At 44.1% G+C, this 21395-nt stretch overlaps 1 protein-coding gene across 1 annotated transcript in view; it reads left to right on the top strand.

Moving 5' to 3' along the window:
* The window catches only part of EDARADD (EDAR associated via death domain), a 69954-nt gene that overhangs the window by 31508 nt on the left and 17051 nt on the right, over nt 1-21395 (top strand). The window contains exon 5 of the mRNA XM_058542969.1: nt 20184-20229. Within this exon, the coding sequence (XP_058398952.1) occupies nt 20184-20229 (46 nt within the window). The remainder of the gene's footprint in view (nt 1-20183; nt 20230-21395) is intronic.

The following is a 21395-nucleotide window of genomic DNA, read 5'->3' as shown; positions in this document are numbered from 1 at the left end:
CACACGTTAGATTCTACACGTCAATATGGTTCATATGTTTAAAAAATTCCTATGGTACTTTATGTTAAAGAAAACATTTCCCAGAGCCTTTATCAAACAATAAAGTTTTAACTACTTTAAAATACATGCACAAGTATATGGCAGATGATTGTAAAGCAAAATTTGTTCCAGATTGTAGCCAAGAATCCATGCCAAGAGGAGACTGAGGTAATAATAAAAATAAGAAGAATAGTAAATATTAGGATGCTAAGTTGGAGTTATGGAAAGAATGACATTTTCCTCTATTTATGTTGATTATTTGGTTTTACCACACTCAAGTTTTTTTTTAAGTTTTAAAAACCACATTAAATTACTGGCTCATTTAGTTGTGACAAAAGTATCCTACTAATGTAAGATGTTGTTAAGGGAAACTGGGTGTTGGATATACAGGCACTCTCTATACTATCTTTTCAAATTTGCTGTAAATCTAAAACTGTTCTAAAATAAAAATTTATTTTAAAAAACGCAATAATAAAATTTAGAATCTAGAAAAATGATAAAACTCATCCACAATTCCACCACTCTAATAAAACTATTTTTGTTATTCTGATGTAATCCCTTATACATTTTATATGCATAATTATAAAAACTGTTTGTAAGTAATTGTATATCTTGCTTTTGTTAGGTGACATTATCTCGCAAACATTTTCTCCAGTTTGCTGCATGGCCTTACCGTCAGTTTGACTCCTGCCTGATATTGTCATTTCTGACACAGAAATGGATTCTAGTATGTGTGTCTGAGGGTAGGTGAGAACAATCCTTCTAGAAGGAATGGTATAAGCAAGGGCTCTGAAGAGAGGCAGTGACAAAGAGTGAACTTGGCCTGGAGCTGAAGTATTGGGAGATCAGGCGATGAGGCTGAAAGATAAGTTGGAGCCAGGGCCTGAGAGCCTTGAAGGCCAGAGAGGGGTAGATGGAAGGTATTGGGGGTTTTAAGTGATGGTCCCATGACCATATCTGGGACCCTGGGGGGACAGGAGAGAAGATGAGACTAGATTTTAAGCCTGTGACTGGGAGATGGTTGCTACTTACAATATAAATAGAGAATTCAGGAAGAAGATCAGATTTGTGTGTTGTTAGGATTGAGTTTTGTTTGTTTATGGGCTGTGAAAGAGGAGATAAAAGTTTGTAGAGTTTGGGGTCTGTGAAATTTGTGGCAGTGCTCAGTAAGGTAGAAACTGTAGCACTAGATATTGGCTTAGGATTCATGCATCAGGAGGTTACAGTTGAAGCCCTAGGAGTGGATGAGACTGTCAAGGAGAGAGTCCTCGTAGAAAAGCAAGGAGGAGAGCCAAGGATGGAACCTTGAGAAACATCTCATTTTAGAGGCCAGAGAAAGAAAAGGAGCTCAGAAGCAGACAGAGGAGTAGCTAGAGAAGAAAGCTGTCTGTGGTCAGGGCTACTGTACTTTCGTTCGTAGCACATCCCCAGTTTATAGTTATATGTTTCTGATGACTTCATCGTCTCTTCCAGTGGTTAGACCATGCCCCATGAGGGCAGGGACCACTGTGTCTTTTTGCTCATAATTGTATCCTCAATGCCTAGTACATAGTAAGTCTCAATAAATATATGTTGAATAAAGAGAGAAAAAGGCCGGGATTAGGCATTGCCTCAAGTGCCAAGGAAACAACTGTCAGCATCACCTGGGAGCACAGTGTGGCCAAGGGTAAGGCGTACAAAGACACCATTGGACTTATTAGTCAGATGTTACTGGGACCTTTCAGGAAGGAAATCGGTCATAGGGACAAAAACATAACGGCAAGGCTTAAGGAGTGCGTGGGTGAGAAGAAAGTGTATGCAGTTCTGGCAGATTCATTAAGGTCGCAAGGGAAAATATTAAACTCTTATTTGACAGTGTTGGAAAATGCAGAAAAAGCTTCTTTTTTTAGAATGGGAAACATCAAAGTTTAAAAGATTAGGTATCACCAGGAGTGGAGAGATTAAAAACTAAGAGAGAAAAGTGGAATAATTAATGGGATTTATTATTCCCCCTGGAAGGTAAAGAGAATTAATTTTGTTAGCAAATATTTATTGATAACATACTTAGCAGTGTTTTGTGGAGAAATACAGCACATGGATTTCCCTCAAGGAATTTGTAATCCGGCGGGGAAGATAAGATGTATGTACACATATGTTAGATAAATAAAGTTATCAAAGGCACAGAAAGATGAGTTAGCATTTTAAAAGACCCTCAATTCTTTTTCAGAGGCAGGATTAATAGAAGGCTGGATGGATAAAGATATAAACATTTTTTTAGACGTAAAGACAAGTAGTTGAGTTAGTTGATGTCAAATTTGAGTTGTGCCTTAAATGATGACGCTTGAATGGGGCAGGAAGAGAGGAAATCCAGTGAAGATATTAGGGGCTGAAAAGTTTCTGTTCATACAGCAGAGTGGCCATAGGCTTTTGTGAAATAGGCAGTGGTATGATAGCATCTGATGAATTGGAAATAGATTGCAAGAGGATAGATGATGAAACGTCTATTCATCCATTCATCTATCAAGTATTTGAGTGCCAAGAATGTATTACCACCGTTCTCTTAGATGCTGGGGATACAATGGTGAATACTTAGAGCTTACAGTCAAATTTAGCATTTAAAATCTCTGGCCAGGAAAATTGAGTTCATGGAATGAACTCAATGGATGCTCCCAGAACAGAGGCTCCATATGCAAGTAAGCTAAGAACCTCTCCCTTAGATTCTTAGATAATCTCAGCACACGTGCAGAAAGGGAAAAGAGGGAGAGAAGACACCCGATTGAGTTCATTCAATGGGTAAACAAACTTCTCTGAACAGAGAAAGACTTGTTTCTCCAACCATCTGGCATACCTGTTAATGCCCCTGCATCCAGTGTTACCTCTAAACATGACTTTGGGAAGTGCTGCTCTAGTGGAAGTCTTGAGTGCTAGGATGGAAGTATGGACTTGATCTCCCAGGCCCTGGGAAGTTTCCTTTCAGAAGATTCCTGAAAGAATCTTCCCGAGGAATGATGAAATAAAAACAGAGTTTGAGAAAGGTTATCCTAGCGGTGGCTTGTCCAGGGGATGGGTAGGAAGAAAGACTGAGGCCGGGAGACCCCAAGTGGCTATTGCGATCGTCCAGGAACACAATCCCAAGGGCTTAGATGCAGGTTGGGGAAGGGAGAACTGAAGAGGAGAGAGTGCAATTCAAAAACATTTGTATTTGTTTGCTAGGGCTGTTGTAGCAAAGCACCACAAATGGGGTGGCTTAAGCAGCAGAAATTTATCGTCTCCCAGTTCTGGAGCCTGTAAGTCTGAGATCAAGGTGTCGGCAGGGTTGGTTCCTTCTGAGGGCTGTGAGATAGAGTCTGTTCCAGGCCTCACTCCTTGGCTTGTAGGTGGCTGTCATCTCCCTGTGTCTCTTTTTATCATCTTCTCTCTGTGTGTGCCTGTCTGTCTCCAAATTTCCCCTTTTCATAAGGACACCATTCATTTTGGATTAGGGCCCACCTCATGACCTCATTTTAACTTGGTTACCTCTGTAAAGAGTCTGTCTCCAAATACAGCCATATTCTGAGGTACTAGAGGTTAGGATTCCAACGTATCTCTTTTGGGGGACACAATTCAACCTCTAACAATGTTTGAAAACAAAACAAAACAAGAACCAAACAATAACAACATATTTGAAGGACACATGAAAACGATTCAGTGTCTGACAGGATTTGGGACTGAAAAGGAGGGAAAGGTTGAAGATCTGCTTCAGAGAATCCCAACTGGTGACCAGTGGTGCATGGTGGGGCCACTGTCAAAAATAGGAAAATAGCTTATCTAGGCAGTGGGGAAAAAAAGTGAGTTAATCTTTTTTTAAGCTCTTAAAATGTCATGAAGTACATCATAAATGCTTTGTGGGTGTGTAGCGAATAAATAAGACTAACCATGAACAAATGTATACAATATAGAGCGTTTCTGATGGTAATAGTGCTGTGGAGAGAAATAAAACGGGAGTGGGGGGAATGGGGAGAGCCAAGACTGGTGGGAGCTGCCATTTGTCATAGGGAATCGGAAACAAACCATGTGGTGTTCAGGGTATCAGAGCACATGATGTGTTTTTGGAAAGTGTTGAAGAAAGCAGTAAAAGTGGTAGATGTGGAGAGTCCCCAGAAATGAAGAGCTTGTGCTAATTCAGGTTCAAACAGCCTTGCCTCTTCCGCTGCACAGGCTGTGGTGTGTCCGTGTGGTTTGCAGAAGACACAAGGCCAGGTTCCTCCCTCCTGAAACCCACAGAGGAGCTGAGCTGGCAAGACACACATACAGGGAACAGACACAGCTCGAGGCACTGACTGTGGGACTCAACCAGGCACACGAGCCCCAAGACTGGGCTCCCAGGGATTCTCCAGGACTCTCTCCTGCACTGGGTTAGTCCTGTTATTTGTAGGGGAGGAGAGAGAGTGGAGATTCATTAGTGAGACCATCCTGCTGGTCATCATTGAGAAGAGAGGCCGGCGAGGTAGAAGGAAGGAAATGGGGGCAGGTTGCAGGAGCTCTGAGCTTCCAGAACAGCAAGAGGAAGACCAGAACCTTCCCAAACCCAGGAGAAGTTTCTAAAAGCCTCACAGGTGATTCTGACACATCCTACTCCCTCCCCCTAAATAAAATCGTTGTATAGGAGGGATAAAGTGTCTGGCCGTGGGTTAAATTCACCTATTCCACAGCAAGGTTTATGTATGAATCATTTTAGTCTATGTTAACATAAATCTACAGTGGAAGTTATTGTGGGATTAGTCACAAATGTACCTCTTGTCCTTCATCTGCCATATCCTCTCACCACCCTACCCTTCTGGACTGTTTTTGGGTAATCCATGAGCCTGGCACATCACTTTGCACATAGAAGGTGCTTCAGACGTCGGCCCTGGAAAGGGACAGGGATCCTGCACTCATCAGGTGGCTGCTATATGATCTGGCACTATACGCAGTAATGAGAATCTTTGAGGACAGATTTTAAAAACATGGAGGGGCCAGCCCCATGGCCTAGTGGTTAAGTTTGGCACATTCTGCTTCCGCAGCCCGGGTTCACAGGTTCGAATCCCTGGCTTGGATCTACACCGCTCGTCAGCCATGCTGTGGCAGCGACCCACACGTAAAATAGAGGAGGATTGGCACACATGTTAGCTCAGGGCTAATCTTCCTCAGGAAAAAAAAAAAACATAGAAAGCAGCTATTAGTGACCCACAGAAAACAAATTTAAATTTTCTTACTAAAAGTTATGAGTGTCCGCCTGTGATCTGATTAGAGCAATGGTTTTGGGCCCTGACTGCACATTAGAATCATTTGGACAACTTTTATAAAATACCAATGCCTGGGTCCCATTCCCCAGAGATTCTAGCTGAAGTGGTCTGGGGTAGGCTCCAAACATTGGTATTTAGTAAATGTCCCGGGACTTACTGTGCCGCCAGAGAGAAGAAGGCTGGGTTACACCATGAGTCCACAGGGTAGAGGAATCCGGACATGTCCACAGCATTAACTCTTCATTTGGCACACCTGCAGGCTGCTCCTACCTGCTGCCAGCTGTGGACCAGTTAGCTGAAGTAGAATTGGGGCAGCCTGGGTGGGCCCGATCCTGGAGTCATTCCCTTCCCCGCATGGTCAGAACAGGCACATGGGGACAGTCCCAGCTGCTGGTAAAGAGCACGGGAGAGAGGATTCTTTGACACCCAAAACCCATTCTCCATCTCTTAGGCCCAGTAATCCAAGGAACACACATTGGGAAATGCAGTGTATTTCTGAGTAAGAGTTTGGGCGATTTTAGATTTGTTCTTCGCTTAACTAATGTGCGTTCTGATACAGAGATTATGCAGACTTTCAGGACGTTAGAGGTGGAAGAGGCTGTGTCATTTGGTCCATCCATTTGGTCCATTTCTCACTTTGTAGGTATGAAAACAGAGGCCCAGAGAGATTTTTTTCCTTCTCAGAGCTAATGAACATATCACATGTGTATTAGTTTCCTAGGGCTGCCGTGACAAAGTACCACAGACTGAGTGGCTTAAACAGAAATTTATGGTCTCGCAGTCTGGAGGCCAGAAGTCCAAGATCAAGGTGTCGTCCGAGTTGGCTCCTTTTAAGGGTTGTGAAGCAGAATCTGCTCCATGCCTGTACGCCAGCTTGTGGCGGTTTGCTGGCACTATTTGGCATTGCTTGGCTTATAGAAGCATCACCCTGATCTCTGCCTCTTCATATGGCTTTTTCCCTGTGTGGGTATCTGTGTCCAGATTTCCCCTTTTTATAAGGACGCCAGTCATATTGGATTGGGTGCACCCTGATGACCTCCTTTTAACTTGATTACCTCTTTGAAGACCTTATTTCCCAATGAGGTCACCTTCTGAAGTACTGAGGTTAGGACTCCAACATATGAATTTTAGGGGGACACAATTCAACCCATAACAGCATGCAATGATTTGGTGTTGGTTATATTGCAGTGTTTATCTTGGAAGGTAACACCTAGTCAGCATTTAATGAGTGGATAGATGGATCCATAACCCCTGGCATCTGGGGTATTGTGTGTGTGGCAGTTAATCTGTGTCAGAAAACACACACCAGATTGTTTACATTCTCCTCTAAGCAGAATGCCAGAGCTTTCCCAACTAACCAACCTCAGCTGTTATGATTTTGCTTTGTCATTCATTCTGTCTGTATAGGTTACACTTATGTCTCTTCCTATGCATTTTCTTTGGTTCTACCCCCCCGTCTGGGATATGGCTGTATGTTTACTCACCCTTTGCCAAATCACAATGCCTTAGATATGATAGGCATTGATTATTTATTTTAAAATGTTAAATGTAACTGTTGAGCTAGGAATAAAAAATTATTTCTGTTAAATGATTACTTTTCCATAGTAAAAGTAATGTGCTTATTAAAAGAAGAGGCAGGAAGTATTATTTCCTCTTTTTTTTTGCTTTGCATGAGTGTAATCATTTTTTATATAGTTATAATCATACTGTATAGACAATGTAATGTTTTCCTTTTCACTTAATATAGTATCGTAAGCATTTTGTAGAAGGAGTTAATTTGATGTAATCAAAAGAATAATAATTATAGTTCACATTTTTAAGGCAAAGTTTTGTTCCAAGCACTTACCTGTATGAGTTCCTTTAATTTTCAAAATGACTCTATGCAAGATGTACTATTATTATGCCCATTTTACAGATGCACACTGAGGCACAGAGAGGTTAAATCCTTTGTTTAAGATCACACAGCTATTGAGTAGTAGAACCAAGATTTGAACGACCCAGGCAGTCTGACTCCAGAGTCCATGCTTCTAGCTGATACCAGCCTCACCAGGGGCTTTGGAGCTAGACAGACCTACTAGGCCCCTAGCTCTGCCGTCTAGCTGTGTCACCTTGAACTAGTTACCTAACCTCTCCCAGTCAGTTTCCACCTCTTTAAACAGGTGTAATAATACCAGTCTTCTAATACACAATAGATGCTCAGTAAATACCTGGTTAGTATTATATTTAAATGAAATGAACTCCATACAGTACTTAAATCTCTCATCCAGTTCAAAGCTCCTCTCTTCACCTCCAACTGAGGCCTGGTCTGAAATGTTGAGCCCCAGAAGAGGACCCTGTGGACCTGGTTTCCTCCCCTTCCCCAGCTAGTGAATTCAACACTGTGCAGTTACCTGATCTGGGTAGAGCGCTCCCAGCTAAGTGTTTACATCTGCCCCCAACGGCTAACCCAGCTCCTTCTCCCCCAGTGGAACATCATGTACCTCTTACCTTGGGCAGGGTCCTTTCACAATGGCTTTGGTCCACTTGGCCATGGAAAACTTGCCCCACTGTCCTACCTTGAGGGACAGCCCCAGCTAGCTTCTAGCTTCCTCATACACACAGGTTAGGGTCTCCTAGTGGCAGAAGGGTTGGGGCTGTGGGTACCTACAGATCAACAGGCATCCGGCTGAGGAGTGAGAGGCTGGTCTCTCCCTTCTGGCAAGCACCCCCAACAAGTGGTGATCTTCAAGCCCCCCTTACTTGGCTTGGGTAGGACAGAGAGCCGCCCCTTCCTCCTTATGGGCAGAGGAAGGGAAGCAGCCACAGCTCTCACTTCTTCCACCAATTCTTTCAAAGAAATCTCTCCTTCTTATATAAGCTGAAGGTGGGCTCATACCACTATTTTTGGCCACTCTTAGCTGGTCCTTTGTGGTTTACCTGGCAGCTCTCTGTGGAATGTATGCATACCATTGTCCTCAGCTTGGTGCCCCAGTCAAAACTCTTAAGACACTAGCAAAATATCCCATCTCATATCCTATAATATAATATTCTATGCCGTAGAGTTACTTAAGAGCTTCCCTATTACGGGACTTGGAGATTGTTTCAACTATTTTGCTGTTCTAAATACTGCTGTGGTGAACGTCTGAGTGTCACTCCACACCTCTCCCTTCCCCCGTGTAAGGTTATATATTTCCTTAGACTGCGTTTACATCTGTATTTACAGACTAGACCTAGGAGGCCAGACTGCCAGAGGGTTCTTCCACTCAGCAAGCTCTAAGAGCTCAAAGTCAATTCCTAGTGATAAATGCTACCAAATAAAAAGAATATGCAGTTTTATTTGTTGAAAGCCTATCAACAGCGAATTGATTTCTTTGAAATTAAACAAGTCTTTCGAAAATAAAGCTCTACATTATGTTACTCAAAGTAAATGGTGGGCAAGGGGCACACACTCAGTTTTTTTGTGTGTGTGTGTGAGGAGATCAGCCCTGAGCTAACATCCGCCAATCCTCCTCTTTTTTTTGCTGAGGAAGACGGCCCTGGGCTAACATCTGTGCCCATCTTCCTCCACTTTATATGGGACGCCGCCACAGCATGGCTTACCAAGCAGTGCGTCGGTGCGCGCCCGGGATCCGAACCAGCGAACCCCGGGCCGCCGCAGCGGAGCGCGCATACTTAACTGCTTGCGCCACCGGGCCGGCCCCCACACACTCAGTTTTTAAGCCATGGAACTCCAAGCATGCTGGTCTGTTGATAGTTTACACAAAGTACAGTATGGTGGCCAGGGCTAAAGTTCTCAGTCCACTGTAAGCCAGACAACTCTCTTAGTTAATGATTGATGCTAAAGTAGCAGCCCAAGAAATTGTGTCTAATTTTGTATCTTGTTTATTCACCAAAGAAACAGGAGTCTTTTATTTCCATGGACACATATTTTGTATCTTAGGGGGGTCTCTCCCCTGTGGCCTTGATCCCTCACATACTGTCTGTGCCTTCCTTTCAGATCTCTGGATTCTCACCTTCCTCCCAGCTCCCCTGCATGCCCTGCCATTCTGGCATACGCTGGTCCCTGTCTGTCACGCCTTATCTCGGTGCCAGTCGGTGCTCAATCAGAGAGGTGGCTCGACATTGCTAATCCTGACAATTCAGAAAGCAGGTCTGGGCCCAGATGCCCAGGTTGACAACTGGGCATCTTTAGAGCTTAAGGGGACTGTAGAAATCCTGTTGGTCAGCCCCTTGTTTCCCAGAGGGGACCCGAGACAGTAGAGGAGTGGCTGGGCTGGGACAACAACGGGGTGTTTGTTGTCCAGCACCACTCCCCCCGCCCCCGGCGCCCAGCATCCTGACTTGGTAGCGGTTGGTGTTGCCAGGTGCTGCTGGGCCTCTTGCCCTGCCTAATCTCGAGAGGCTCAAGGCTTGTCCACAGTTCTAAATGAGACCAGTCTGGCAGACTAGCGTGGGCAAAAGCCACTTGAGTAGAATTGCTAAATGGAGGGGCTGCTCTTTTCTTTAAATTGCACTCAGAGGTAGTCGGCAAATCCCGTCCAACAGCCTCCTTGCCTTGGCAGAGCAGCCGGCCCAGCAGACTGTCTGCACATCCGAAGCAATTCCATGCCTTATAATAACAGGGAATGGACCCAACCAGCACTTGCTGTAGATGAGATCTGTGTGAGTCAGCCCAGCAGGCCCCTACCTGCTCTGCTTGATATGCAACAATCTTTTCAAGCTCGAACAAGATCTGTTTAATAGATTGGGGAGTCCTTTAGTTTTTTCTCTAAGGGAAAATCATATAGTTCTGCTTTTAGGAAATACTTGGTAGTTCCTTACTTCATCCCTGAGATGAAGTTTAAAGAATGAGGAACCAGTGCTACCAGGTAGAACTAGAAAACTTTGCCTAGAGCCTTTACTTGGTAATTTTAACTCTAGTGAGAGGGACTCGCTTCAGCCTTGCAGTCACTATCTACCAGTCATCACAGACTGCACTTCCTTGAAACAGGCTATGAGAGGGTTCTGATACAGAGCTGTCTGGGCATTTAAAGGAGGGAGAAGGGATTACAAGGGGTTGGTTTCATTAGAATGGAAGTCACCTGTTCCATTCTGTGAATTTAAGTATCACTAATCTCCCTTGGTCTTGTGCTCCTCCCTCTCCCTGCTCCCTCTGTTCTTCCTCATTTGTCCACCTTCCCATCAGTCTGTCGCATTGACCATCTCACCTCTAGTAGGGTGATAGAGGGTGCCACATTAGAATAGATGGATGGATACACTAACCATTAGAAAGTTAAAAATAAGTGAGTAATACCAGGTGAATTTGATTAGGGTCTTTAAAAGCCATAGATCTTTTCTTTCTGTTTTTGATACCCTAGACAATTTTGCCTAAAACAGTTAACAATCTGATTCTATCTCCCATTTGGTACTTAACTTCCTTAAGTTGTGTCATCTTACTTTTTCTAGAATAAATTTATTTATTCTGGATGATGATCTTCCAATGACCCTCTTCCTTCTGTGCTCATGCCATCCAGGGGAACAGTCACATCTCGTAGCACATTATCACTGGGCACAAACCCCCTCCCCCTCAGATTCTGAAGTTGCCCTCTCGGATCCAACCTTGTCTCTTCTTTCTTCCCCTTCCTAACTTCCTCTGCCTGTAAGCTTAGTTCTCAACAGCCCCCGCTCGTCAGGCATTCCCGTGATACTCTTGCTGATTTTTGGTGGAACCTGCCTTGCCAAGCCCTGGGCGTGGGTAAATCAGGACCACCTGCATTCTCTGTTTTTGATTGCTGAAGAAAATGATGAAATGTAGTTTCCCTGTTCCCACTATAAATTCAACCACAGACATCATTTCAGAGATTTGAGTACTTTTTTTTATGATTAACTTCCCAGAAATGAAATTTTAAGAGAAAAATCATAGTAGTCTAATTTGATGTTGTCTGTTAACGTCTATATGTTTGACTTATTTCTACTTTGGGATAAGTCAAAATGTCTATGGTAACACATGTACAAGCCAAAGGGCAAAAATGCCTGCTTTCTAGCACTCGGGAATTACTTCCCTAAGAACAGCATAAGAGGTTTGTTTATTAATCATTAAATTGTACAGTCCTTTATTTTATCTGCTCTAATTGTTTGACTTAAGGGCTTCTATTCTCATTATCATTCAGTGCCCTATTAACTGTAATGCCTTTGAACTTCATAAGTGGGTTAGAATTTCATTTAAACTTCCAGTTGGTGTGGGTGTCAGGGTGCAGCCGCCCTCACTCACAGTTCAGAGTGTGAGTCGATACAGCTTTCAGGAAATGGTTAGGCAGCTGCTGTTACTCATTGATCCAGCAATCCCACTTTAAGGACTTGATACTACAGAAATCATAGCAGAGTGTGTTTGAAATAGAAAAGAGTTGCAGATAACTTTCACGCCTATGAGTAGGAACTGGTTGAATCAATTTTGGTACTTTGACACGGTGTAATACAATTAAACCATTAAAAAGAGAAGAGACAAATGACTTTAAAAGATATCCATAATATATTATTAAACAAATAAAGCAAGTTGTAGACTAATATGGTTTAGAGCTTAAAATCTCTCTCTATATATAGGTTGTAAATGTGGCTATGACTAAGGAATCAGGAAGGATGTGCACCAGATTATAACCAGTAACCTCTGGGAAGGGAGATGGGATGAGATATTGAGAGAAAAAGATTTTTACATCATCTCTTGTTGCTTTTTAAAAAACAGTATGATTTTGAATACTTTTTATTTTCTGTGTGTTTTTGGTGTTTTTTCAAATTAAAAAAAAAAAACTAGTGGAATAAATCATTCAAACATTTAGATGGTATTTAGGCTCAATAAACTTTTCATATATTGGCACTTGAAACCGAGTCGTCTTTCTTTAGCCCACACATAATTATGCACCACAGGAAAGTTATAGACTGAAATGAGGAGTTTATGAATGCACTTCCTCATCTCACAGCCTTCGATTGGTCCGTGCCCCAGGTCCGTGCCCCAGCGTCGCTTGTATCCCACAGCCTAGGATTTGTGAATGTAAGGAATACAGGCAAAACCTCCCTGCCTCTCTCTAATATCCAAAGCCTCGTGGTCTACTTGCATTTGCACATGCAAACCATAATCTCCTGTCAAACACCTCATGATATTCTGAGCAAGAATCAACTCTACTTCACACACAAAGGGAAAATCCCTCCCTCTTTCATCTTTGAAACCATGGCAAAGGTATGAAATTACACCTCAACCTGCCTGGCCTCGAAGTCGTGGAACAGCTACTATCGTCCTTGACCCCCACTTCAACTCCAGAAGTAGCAGGTCTTCTTGTAATTGGATAGAAAACTCATTGAAGAGAAGAAAGAACTAAATGTACATAAACCCACAGGTTCGTTCTAATCCTAGCAAAGCACCATGACATTTATTTCAAATTTCCCTGCTTCCGTATTTAGTTCTTTCATCCTCCATGAAACTTGCCCTGTTCTCTGAGGTCTCATTTGAATTCTTGCCCAACTTTGTGCTCCCTTGGCCTCTGTCTGTGCCTTTCTAACACATTATTCCTTGTGGTGTCAGTATTACACACATCTTTGTACCTCAAGGCAGCAGGGGCATGTCTCCTTTGTCTCCATATTCCAGGCCTAGAATGGTCCCTTACACTGCATAGGTGCTTGATAAATGTATCCTAAATTAAATGAATTTCTAAAAGCCAGTTTCTGGAATATACTTTCAAACAAATAGATATGTCCAGTTTTCCACATGTATATTATACTTCAATAAAAAGTAAAAGTAAGTGTAAACAGTTATTACAATAATAGTAATTAATTTTCAGAAAAAGAACTGAGTGTAAATTGCTTTAGGAAAATCCAACAGGAGACTCATAGTCTAGTCCTAAAGTTTAGAAGTGGACAATTGATGAACACATTCAGAAGAGTGATGCACATGCGGGATCTGTCTTGGGAATTCACACCGCTAAAAGCTGCTCGAGCTTCACTTGCCATGTGATGGGAGAGAGTTTGGAACATCTATGCTATAATAGCTAAATCCATGCTATTTAAGCCCTATGACTGTTGCACACTTAAGCATTTAAAATCATATTTTCAAACCAATTACTAAAATATTTTCTGAAAACAGAGAGATTGAGCTTTAGCATTGGTTGTTCTCCTGAAGAAGCTATTTAAGTAATTTGACAAACTGGTACCTCAAGTGTGTAAGTCGTTTGCACGGGAGGCATTTCTTCTCAGGCTCTTTGCCTGTAGTTTAGGTTGCTGTCACCAGATAAGCAAGGATAACTTGGTTTTGATCTTCATGGTGGTTTCCAGCCAGACTTAGGCTATAATCAGGTTAACCAACCTATCGTGTGCTTTCCCACTGAGTTATCCTCCCCTTATATGGAACTAGATAGTCCAGAAGAGTGTGTTTCACAGAAAACTAGCCTCTAGGTACTGGTTAGAACATTCCCCGTCAATCTGTCAGCGTCTTGGGCCCTTCAGTCCGTCCCCGTATGGACTGCATGTGGAGACACATTCATCTCTGAGTTGGGAACTTTCCCTGGGGTGTTTTCCTGGCCCCAGGGTCTCTGGTGCTCGGAGCTTGGTGTGAAATCACCAGGTACAAATCTCCCGAGATAGCTCTTCTTCAGCACCCAGTGCTTGCAGCTGCCGAAGCAGAAATGGGACCTGACTACCAGTTAATAAACTAACCAAAGAGCAAAATTAGGGTAACCCAGCCAACGTTCTTTCTGCTCAAAGAATTCTTGGCAACAGTTAATACATTTGCCCAAATATCAGGTAATTCCCTCGTATTTACAATGAGAAGGTTTTACAAAATGGGAGTTTTCTTTAGCCTACTTGAATATATGAAATATTGGTGTTCAATTTTGCAGTACCTTCACATTTTCTAAGGAGATTAAAAAAATTTTTTTATTGTGGTAAAACACATGTAATAATATTTACCATCTTGACCGTTTTTAACTGTACAGGTCAGTGGCATTAAGTATATACACATTGTTGTGCAACGGTCACTGTTATCCATCTCCAGAACTTTTTCATCTTCCCTAACTGAAACTCTGTACCCATTAAACACTAACTCCACTTTCTCCCCTCACCCCACTCACTGTACCCAATCAGGATTTTACTTTCTGTCTCTTTAATTTGACTCCTTTAGGTACCTCATATAAATTGAATCATGCAATATTTGTCTTTTTGTGTCTGACTTATTTCACTAAGCATAATGTCCTCAAGGTTCGTCCAAGTTGTAGCAAGTATCAGAATTTCCTTCCTTTTTAAGGCTGAGTAGTATTCCACGTTTTGTTAATTCATTCATCTGTCAATGGACATGTGGGTTGTTTCCATCTTTTTTCTTATCTACAGCTGTCTCTTTTGGCATACAGACTCAACCATACACAGAAACTATTCTCTTCCACAAAACCAACACTTTATACTTGAACTTCACTCAAAATTAAAACAAGGCCTTTGAACAGATATCTGCAGTGTTTCTCATTTCTACGATGATAGTTCTTAGCTCCTCAGCATTTGGAGGAGTAAATGAGCTAACCCAATACAGCGTCATTTGCCTGGCACATAGTGTGCACTCAGCAGAAGTCAGTCATTGGGAAATCGGGAAGGAATAAGGGAAAAAAGAAGGGGGCAGAAGGGGGGGTTGGTTTCAAGAGTTGGCTTAGAATAAGGGAGACCTGTATGTGCTTCAAGGCCCAGGGATAGGATCCCCTGGAGGGAGAGGGACAGACGTTCGAGGGAGGGGCTGGAAGGGGATCATTTTAAGCCCCTGTCTCATTTCTCCTGCTCTCCTGGGTTGCTGACAGCTAAGCCCACTGATGCTCTGAGCCCCCCAACGCTGTCCTCTGTGTTCCTGGGTCAGTTTTAATGGAGCAGCGAGTGCTCAAGCTGTGGCTTGTGAGGCTGAACACCATTCATTCCCTCAGACCTGGACCCAGTGTCGTAGGGACGTCACAGGGCTGGGCCTCCATGCCCAAGTCACAGCTCCCCCAGGCCCCTGGACTCCAGTTCCTAGAACTGTGCTTATGTTAGATTCCCACTACCAGCTTCCCTCCTGAGGATGGGTACTGGCCCTGGGTGTCATCTGCCCGCATTCCCTACTGGTGTGTCTCAGCCCTCTGATATCCGAGTGGAGCCCACATCTTTCTCTTGGAAATTCCCACACCAACTGCTTCCAGAACCATCTGAGAACTTGCCTCATCCTTTGTATCCCGTGTCTTGTCCATGAGCTGGGCCTCTGCTCCCTTGCCCATGTCAGACCACTCCTCAGGGCTGATCTGGTCCTGGAGGCAAATCTCATGTTGTAGCAAGAGGCCACCTTGCCGGGATTCTGAGTTCATTGAACCTCCATTAACATTTGTTTTTTTGTGTGTGTGTGTGAGGAAGATCAGCCCTGAGCTAACATCTGCCAATCCTCCCCTTTTTTGCTGAGGATGACTGGCCCTGGGCTAACATCCATCTTCCTCCACTTTATATGGGACGCCACCACAGCATGGCCTGACAAGTGGTGCGTCGGTGCGTGCCCAGGATCCGAACCAGCAAACCCCGGGCCACCGCAGCAGAGTGCGCGCACTTAACCGCTTGCGCCACTGGGCCGGCCCCCATTAACATTTTTTTGAACAGAGCATCTGAGCTCAGTGCTAGTGATATAAAGACTAATAAGACATGCCCCACCCTTTGCAGTAAGTGCCATTAAAAACATCTGCACAGAGGGCCCGGCCCTGTGGCCGAGTGGTTAAAGTTCGCGTTCTGCTTTGGTGGCCTGGGTTCGCAGATTTGGATCCCAGGTGCAGACCTACTCCACTCACCAGCCATGCTGTGGTGGTGTCCCACATACAAAAAAATAGAGGAGGATTGGCACAGATGTTAGCTCAGGGCGAATCTTCCTCAGCAAAAAAAAAACAAAAAAAAATCTGCACAGAACCATAATTCAAGGATAAAGGATCAGCCTTGAAGATGGAAAGACACCATCTCTTTGGAGATGGGAATGAAGGGGAAGAATGGGGGCAAATACGTTGGTCCTACCTATGTCTCAGGGGATAAGGGGCATGAATGGGTATGAGGCCTTCAGCAGAGTGGAAAAGGTTTGGAGTAGGACCCAATAGGGCCTTAAGGAGGACAATTAGAAGGGAAACCAAGAGTGACCACGTTGCTGCTGGGCCCAGCTGAGATCAAATCTCATGAATGTGTGTGGTCTGTCACTTCTTTTTCCCCAGCAACACTCAGCGGTTTAGAGCAAGACTGGTAGAGTGGCGTTCATGCAGAGCTAAGGACTGGCAAGGGGCCCACAGCTGATGGACAAACCTAGGGTGTTTTTAAACATATCACTAAGATGCTTGACAATGACTAAGTGGACAGGAATCCGGGTGAGACCCGAAGGATGGAATGGAGGTGGAGGCCACACAACTGGTTACCAAGGAGATGAGGCCAAAGAGCAGCGTCAGAGGGAATGAGGGAGGGGTAAGGAAAGCATCGTGAAGAATGCAGTCCTTCCCCTTATCTGGAAAACATTGACTCCATGCTATATTTCAGTCTTCTTTCCTCCCTACCTCCCACTCGGCCTCCCCTCTGCAGATATTAGGTGTTATCTGTCTCAGATGTGCTAATCACCATGGTGCAACATGGGCGAGACCCTTTGCCTCGTAGTCTGGTGTCTCGTGCAGAAGAGAGATTCTTCAAACCTCTACGCTCAATGTAACAAGCGCCCTGTGGGGTGGCACATAGAGGATGCCATGGGAGCCCTCAGGGCACTTACTCCAGACTGGGAGTTTGCAGAAGCCTTCCTAGAGGAAGTGGGGTCTCCGCCGAGGTCTCAAAGGTAAAAAAGAGTAAGCAGATAGAAGGGCTGGGAGAGGGGAGCATTTCAAGCAGACACAGCCGCACATGTGTGCTCTGGCCACCTCCATGTCCTCACTGCCCACCTGGTAGAAGCTAGCTTTGGCTTCCACCACTCTGCTAGAAGTCCTTTCAGAAATCACCACTTATCTCCTCACCAAATCTTGTCTCCACGTGGCCCTCAGAGCCCCTGACCATTCTGCAACTCTTGGTGCTGTCACCTCCTGCTTCTCTCCCCTCCTCTCCAAGCCCCCTTCTCTGCTTCCTTTTCTCATTTTCTCCTTTGCCACCGAATGGCAGGTGTTCGGATACTCCTCAAGGTTGTGACCTCACATCTTGCTCTCCACAGCCTCTCTCTTCTTCTATAATCACTTCAACGTCCATATTTCCCCCTTCGGCCCTGGCCTCTCCAAGGACCAGTACCATGTGTTCAACTGCCACGGACATCTCATCGTCTTATCCGTCACCTCCTCACAACTTGCTCTTCATTTCGCCTCCTTTCACTCATCCCCCTAATGGCTGTATCTCTGCAGTGTCTCCAGCTTTATCCCTTCCTCTCCTAGGCAAGTGGTTTGGGGTCTCCTTGATCCTTGCCCACGAGTCAGTCATGCTCCCCCACGCCAGTCACCTGGCCTCCACGCCCTCCCTGACCACCACGGATACCTACACTCCAGCTGCTCTGATCCTAGACAGCTCTGAGAGTGCCCTGCTTCTGAGGAGAGTCCTTTAATGACTCGCCATGATCTACAATATGAAGTCCAGCTCCTTAGACAAGCTTTCAGGCCTCAATCCGCCTCAGTTCTTTTTTCCCGTCTCATCTCCCTCTAGTTCCCCTTTCATTGCCTTTGCTTAAGACAAAATACCCTACAGGGGCCCCATGATTTTCCATTTCCTTGCCAGCTCACGTGGAACTCTGGCTAAATGCCCTTTCCTCCTAAGTCCCCACTCTCCAAATCCTCAGCAAGGCTCATCCCAAATGTCTCTGATTCAAAGAAACCTCCACTGGTTTTTCTGTTGGGAGAAACTTCTCCCCTCTGACTTTATCTCTGCCTCCCTAAAGGACTCACCATCTTCGGCCTTGTATTTTAATTATTCGTGTGCCTGTCTATTTCCCCAGCATATCGGCAGGCAGGCCTTGAGATCAGGGGTCAGGTCCTTTTATTTTTGTATATAGGTTCCAACATGGGGTCTTGATGTATTAGCTGCTCAATAAAGAGGTGTTGAATGTAGACATGAATGTGGTTTCAGTAAGACTCTAAAAAACACAAAAATGAGTCTTTTCTCATTTCACTCAGAAAACTAACCTAAAAAGTAGCATAATATAATAATCAGGGCAAGAACAAAAGGTCATAGATATTAAGCTAAATTCTATCTTCATCCCCCTTCACAAGTGATTCTGAGTCCTGTCCCTTGTCCACATCAGGGGGCTGATTCTGGCCACATATTGACTTTGATCAAATTTTCTCCAGATTATGAGAAATCAAGTCAAATATGCTGTGTAATGTAGTCCTTACTTAAAGGAAAGTTCGTGATTTAGCAGGGACCTCAATTGAACCACAAAATCTGTCAAGTTTTAACATTCATGTCTCTTAACCCTGCCTGAAGGTCCTGTTTCTGTTTCCTCCAGCAAGTTTCCAATTCAGTGAGCAGAACCGTGACCATGTTGATAAAAGAGCAGGCCTGTCCGATCCTGCTGGAGTCATGCAGATGTGAAAAGGCAGGTCTCTGCATGACTTGGCGACTAGTGCATAGTGGCCCTAACATCCCGGAGCTTCTGGGTTTAGCCTTGTAAAAGTACAAAGTTGCGTAGAAGAATTTGTGTCCTTTCAGAGACTTCCTGTAACTCTTACAAACTATGTATACATATGGTGTGCAAGTTGCTTTTGTTCCGGTAAGGACAGCGACAGCGGTGAGGAACGAGACTCAAACAGAAGCTAGAAATATTTAGACTAGTGAGGAGGAAAAATCTAGCTGGTAAGACATAGGAATGCTTCTTGTGTGGGAAAAAAAATGAGGCTTGTAATTAGACAAATGTGTGTACACTGCTGAGACATGGGGATTTATGAGCCAGGAGCAAGGAGAAAGGCTTCTAGAAGATAAAGAGAAAAAGACTGTTTAAAATGTTTGACACCAGGGAGTTAGCACGTCTTTAAGGGTGAAACTCTCAGAGATCTGAGGATGTAGAGCACCTTAGAGGTAAGCTAATCTCTCAGCACCTCCATGTACAAACGAGGAATCAGAGACCAGCACTGGGAAGTGAGGCGCCCGGGATTATGAGTGCAGCTTGACCCTGAACTCCAGCGCTGCTTCTGCAGTTCTGTGGATGGAGCGGGTGATGTGAGCTAGAGAGAGGTTTTAGTTGTATAAAGATGGAGGGAATATAAACAAACATATCCTGGGGCTGGTCTCCTCTGCTGACTTTATTGAAAATACTCGCCCACACGCACGCACACACACGCACACGCACGCACACGCACACGCACACACACCCTCCAAGAAGATCAGAGTAAATCCCTCCACGTGGCATATCCCATAGCATGGTCTTGGCTGTAAAAGTAGAACCCTAGTCAGATGTGCTGAAACACGATTACCTCTCAAGAGATTTGGACACTGCTTTTTTAACAGTTTCTCTTTGCTGCTTTGTAGTATATACTTAAAAAGTATAGTAGATAAAGGAAAGAATTGTAACCTAGACAGACAAACAACAAGCCCAACAAAAAGTATAAAATAAGGAATAATCCATGGGACTAAAATAAGCAAAATAATCCATAATGTGAAATAAAAATAAAACAATAGCACATTGTAGTGTGCATTGATACATTTTTTAAAAAAATAGGGACAGTAATTCATTTAATAGACTTTTGTTGAGTGTTTTCCGTGTGCCGGGTGCTGAGGACCCAGCACAGGGAACAAATGGACAAAGCTCCTGCCCTTCTAGAGGGAGCTGTGTAGTTCACTACCCATTAAAATACCATTCTTAAGATCCATTGCCCCGCCCAGGTTTGGGTGGAAATTTAACTAAATTGGAAAATTGATACTATCTCTGTTCGCTAATGGGTATGATTTTAATGACGGTTGCTTTTTGGTTTTTAGGGAGAAGAAAATGGCTTTCCAGACAGTACTGGAGATCCCCTTTCAGGTAAATGATTGACTCTAACGATTTCTGGGCTGCAGTGATAGCTAGTGTGGCTAAATTAAAGGTAATTGGAGAATGTGTTTATCATTAACTTTCAAAATGTATATTACAGACTAGAGAAACTTCCCAACCACATGCCGTGGTGAACTGCAAGGAAATCTTACAAGATTTCATGAAAGCCTTCAAAGAGCATTGTCTCTGAGTTAACCCTTCTCTACCTGTGAGGGGCACAGCAGAGTTCTGAATTGGGCAGGTTTAGGCTTGGTCAGAACCGAGCACACCCCACCTCTCTCTGAGTTCTGGGAGCCACAGGGTTGGTGGAGAACTCCACCAGGTGGAAGAGAGCAGTGGGACTTAGGCAAACCCAAGAGCGTGGGGAGGGCCAGCTCAGCCGTCCACTGCCTCCACTCCCTCTCTGTGCCCCTCCTGACATTAGCCATGTGCTATTCCCCACCCTTTTCTGCTTTTAGTGTGTTTAACCAAAGAAACATTCACTTTTGTCTCCCCCTCCCCTTTTTTTATTGTGAGACAGAACCTTTGGCAATGTTTAGATTTCTTATTAATCAATCATGGGGAAAATATGGAATGAGCATTAAAATAAGTTACCAAAATAATAATTAAAAAACAAAAAACCTCACCAACATTTTCTACATCTTTTAAAACATATATTGAATGCACTGAGTCATCAGGGTTTCTTTCTTTCTTTCTTCTTAAAGGAGTGGGGTGGGGGGACCCATAAGACCCTTGGGATAATCTGTCATCACTCCCAGACTGTGCCCAGGTAAGCATGCTGAAAATCAGAACATGCAGTGCATAATCAACTCTTTTTTTCCCTTAGAAACATGATGCTAGCAACAGTTATCTCTGGGTGGTAGATTCTAGGTAATTTTTTTCATTCAACATGTTTTGATTAATGAAGGACCCACTGTGTGCCAGGCTCTTTAAGGAGGCCGTGTGGCAGAAGTGCAGCTCTGGGAGACAGAAGTTGGGATTCTGGTTCCAGCTCAGCCACCACCTTGCTGTGATTAGAGAGATTTGGTGAGATGAACTTCCAGTGGAGCCTTCCCACCAGGTTTCGTGGGACAGGCCCAATGTCCAGGGTCCCATCCGGACACCCCTTTGGAACTCACCTTCCTTGGACCACACACCACTCCTACCAGAGGCTGATA

The sequence above is a fragment of the Diceros bicornis genome, chromosome 6 (genome assembly GCF_020826845.1).
Source record: "Diceros bicornis minor isolate mBicDic1 chromosome 6, mDicBic1.mat.cur, whole genome shotgun sequence".
In the NCBI taxonomy this organism is placed as follows: domain Eukaryota; kingdom Metazoa; phylum Chordata; class Mammalia; order Perissodactyla; family Rhinocerotidae; genus Diceros; species Diceros bicornis.
This window is presented reverse-complemented; position numbering and strand designations above follow the sequence as displayed.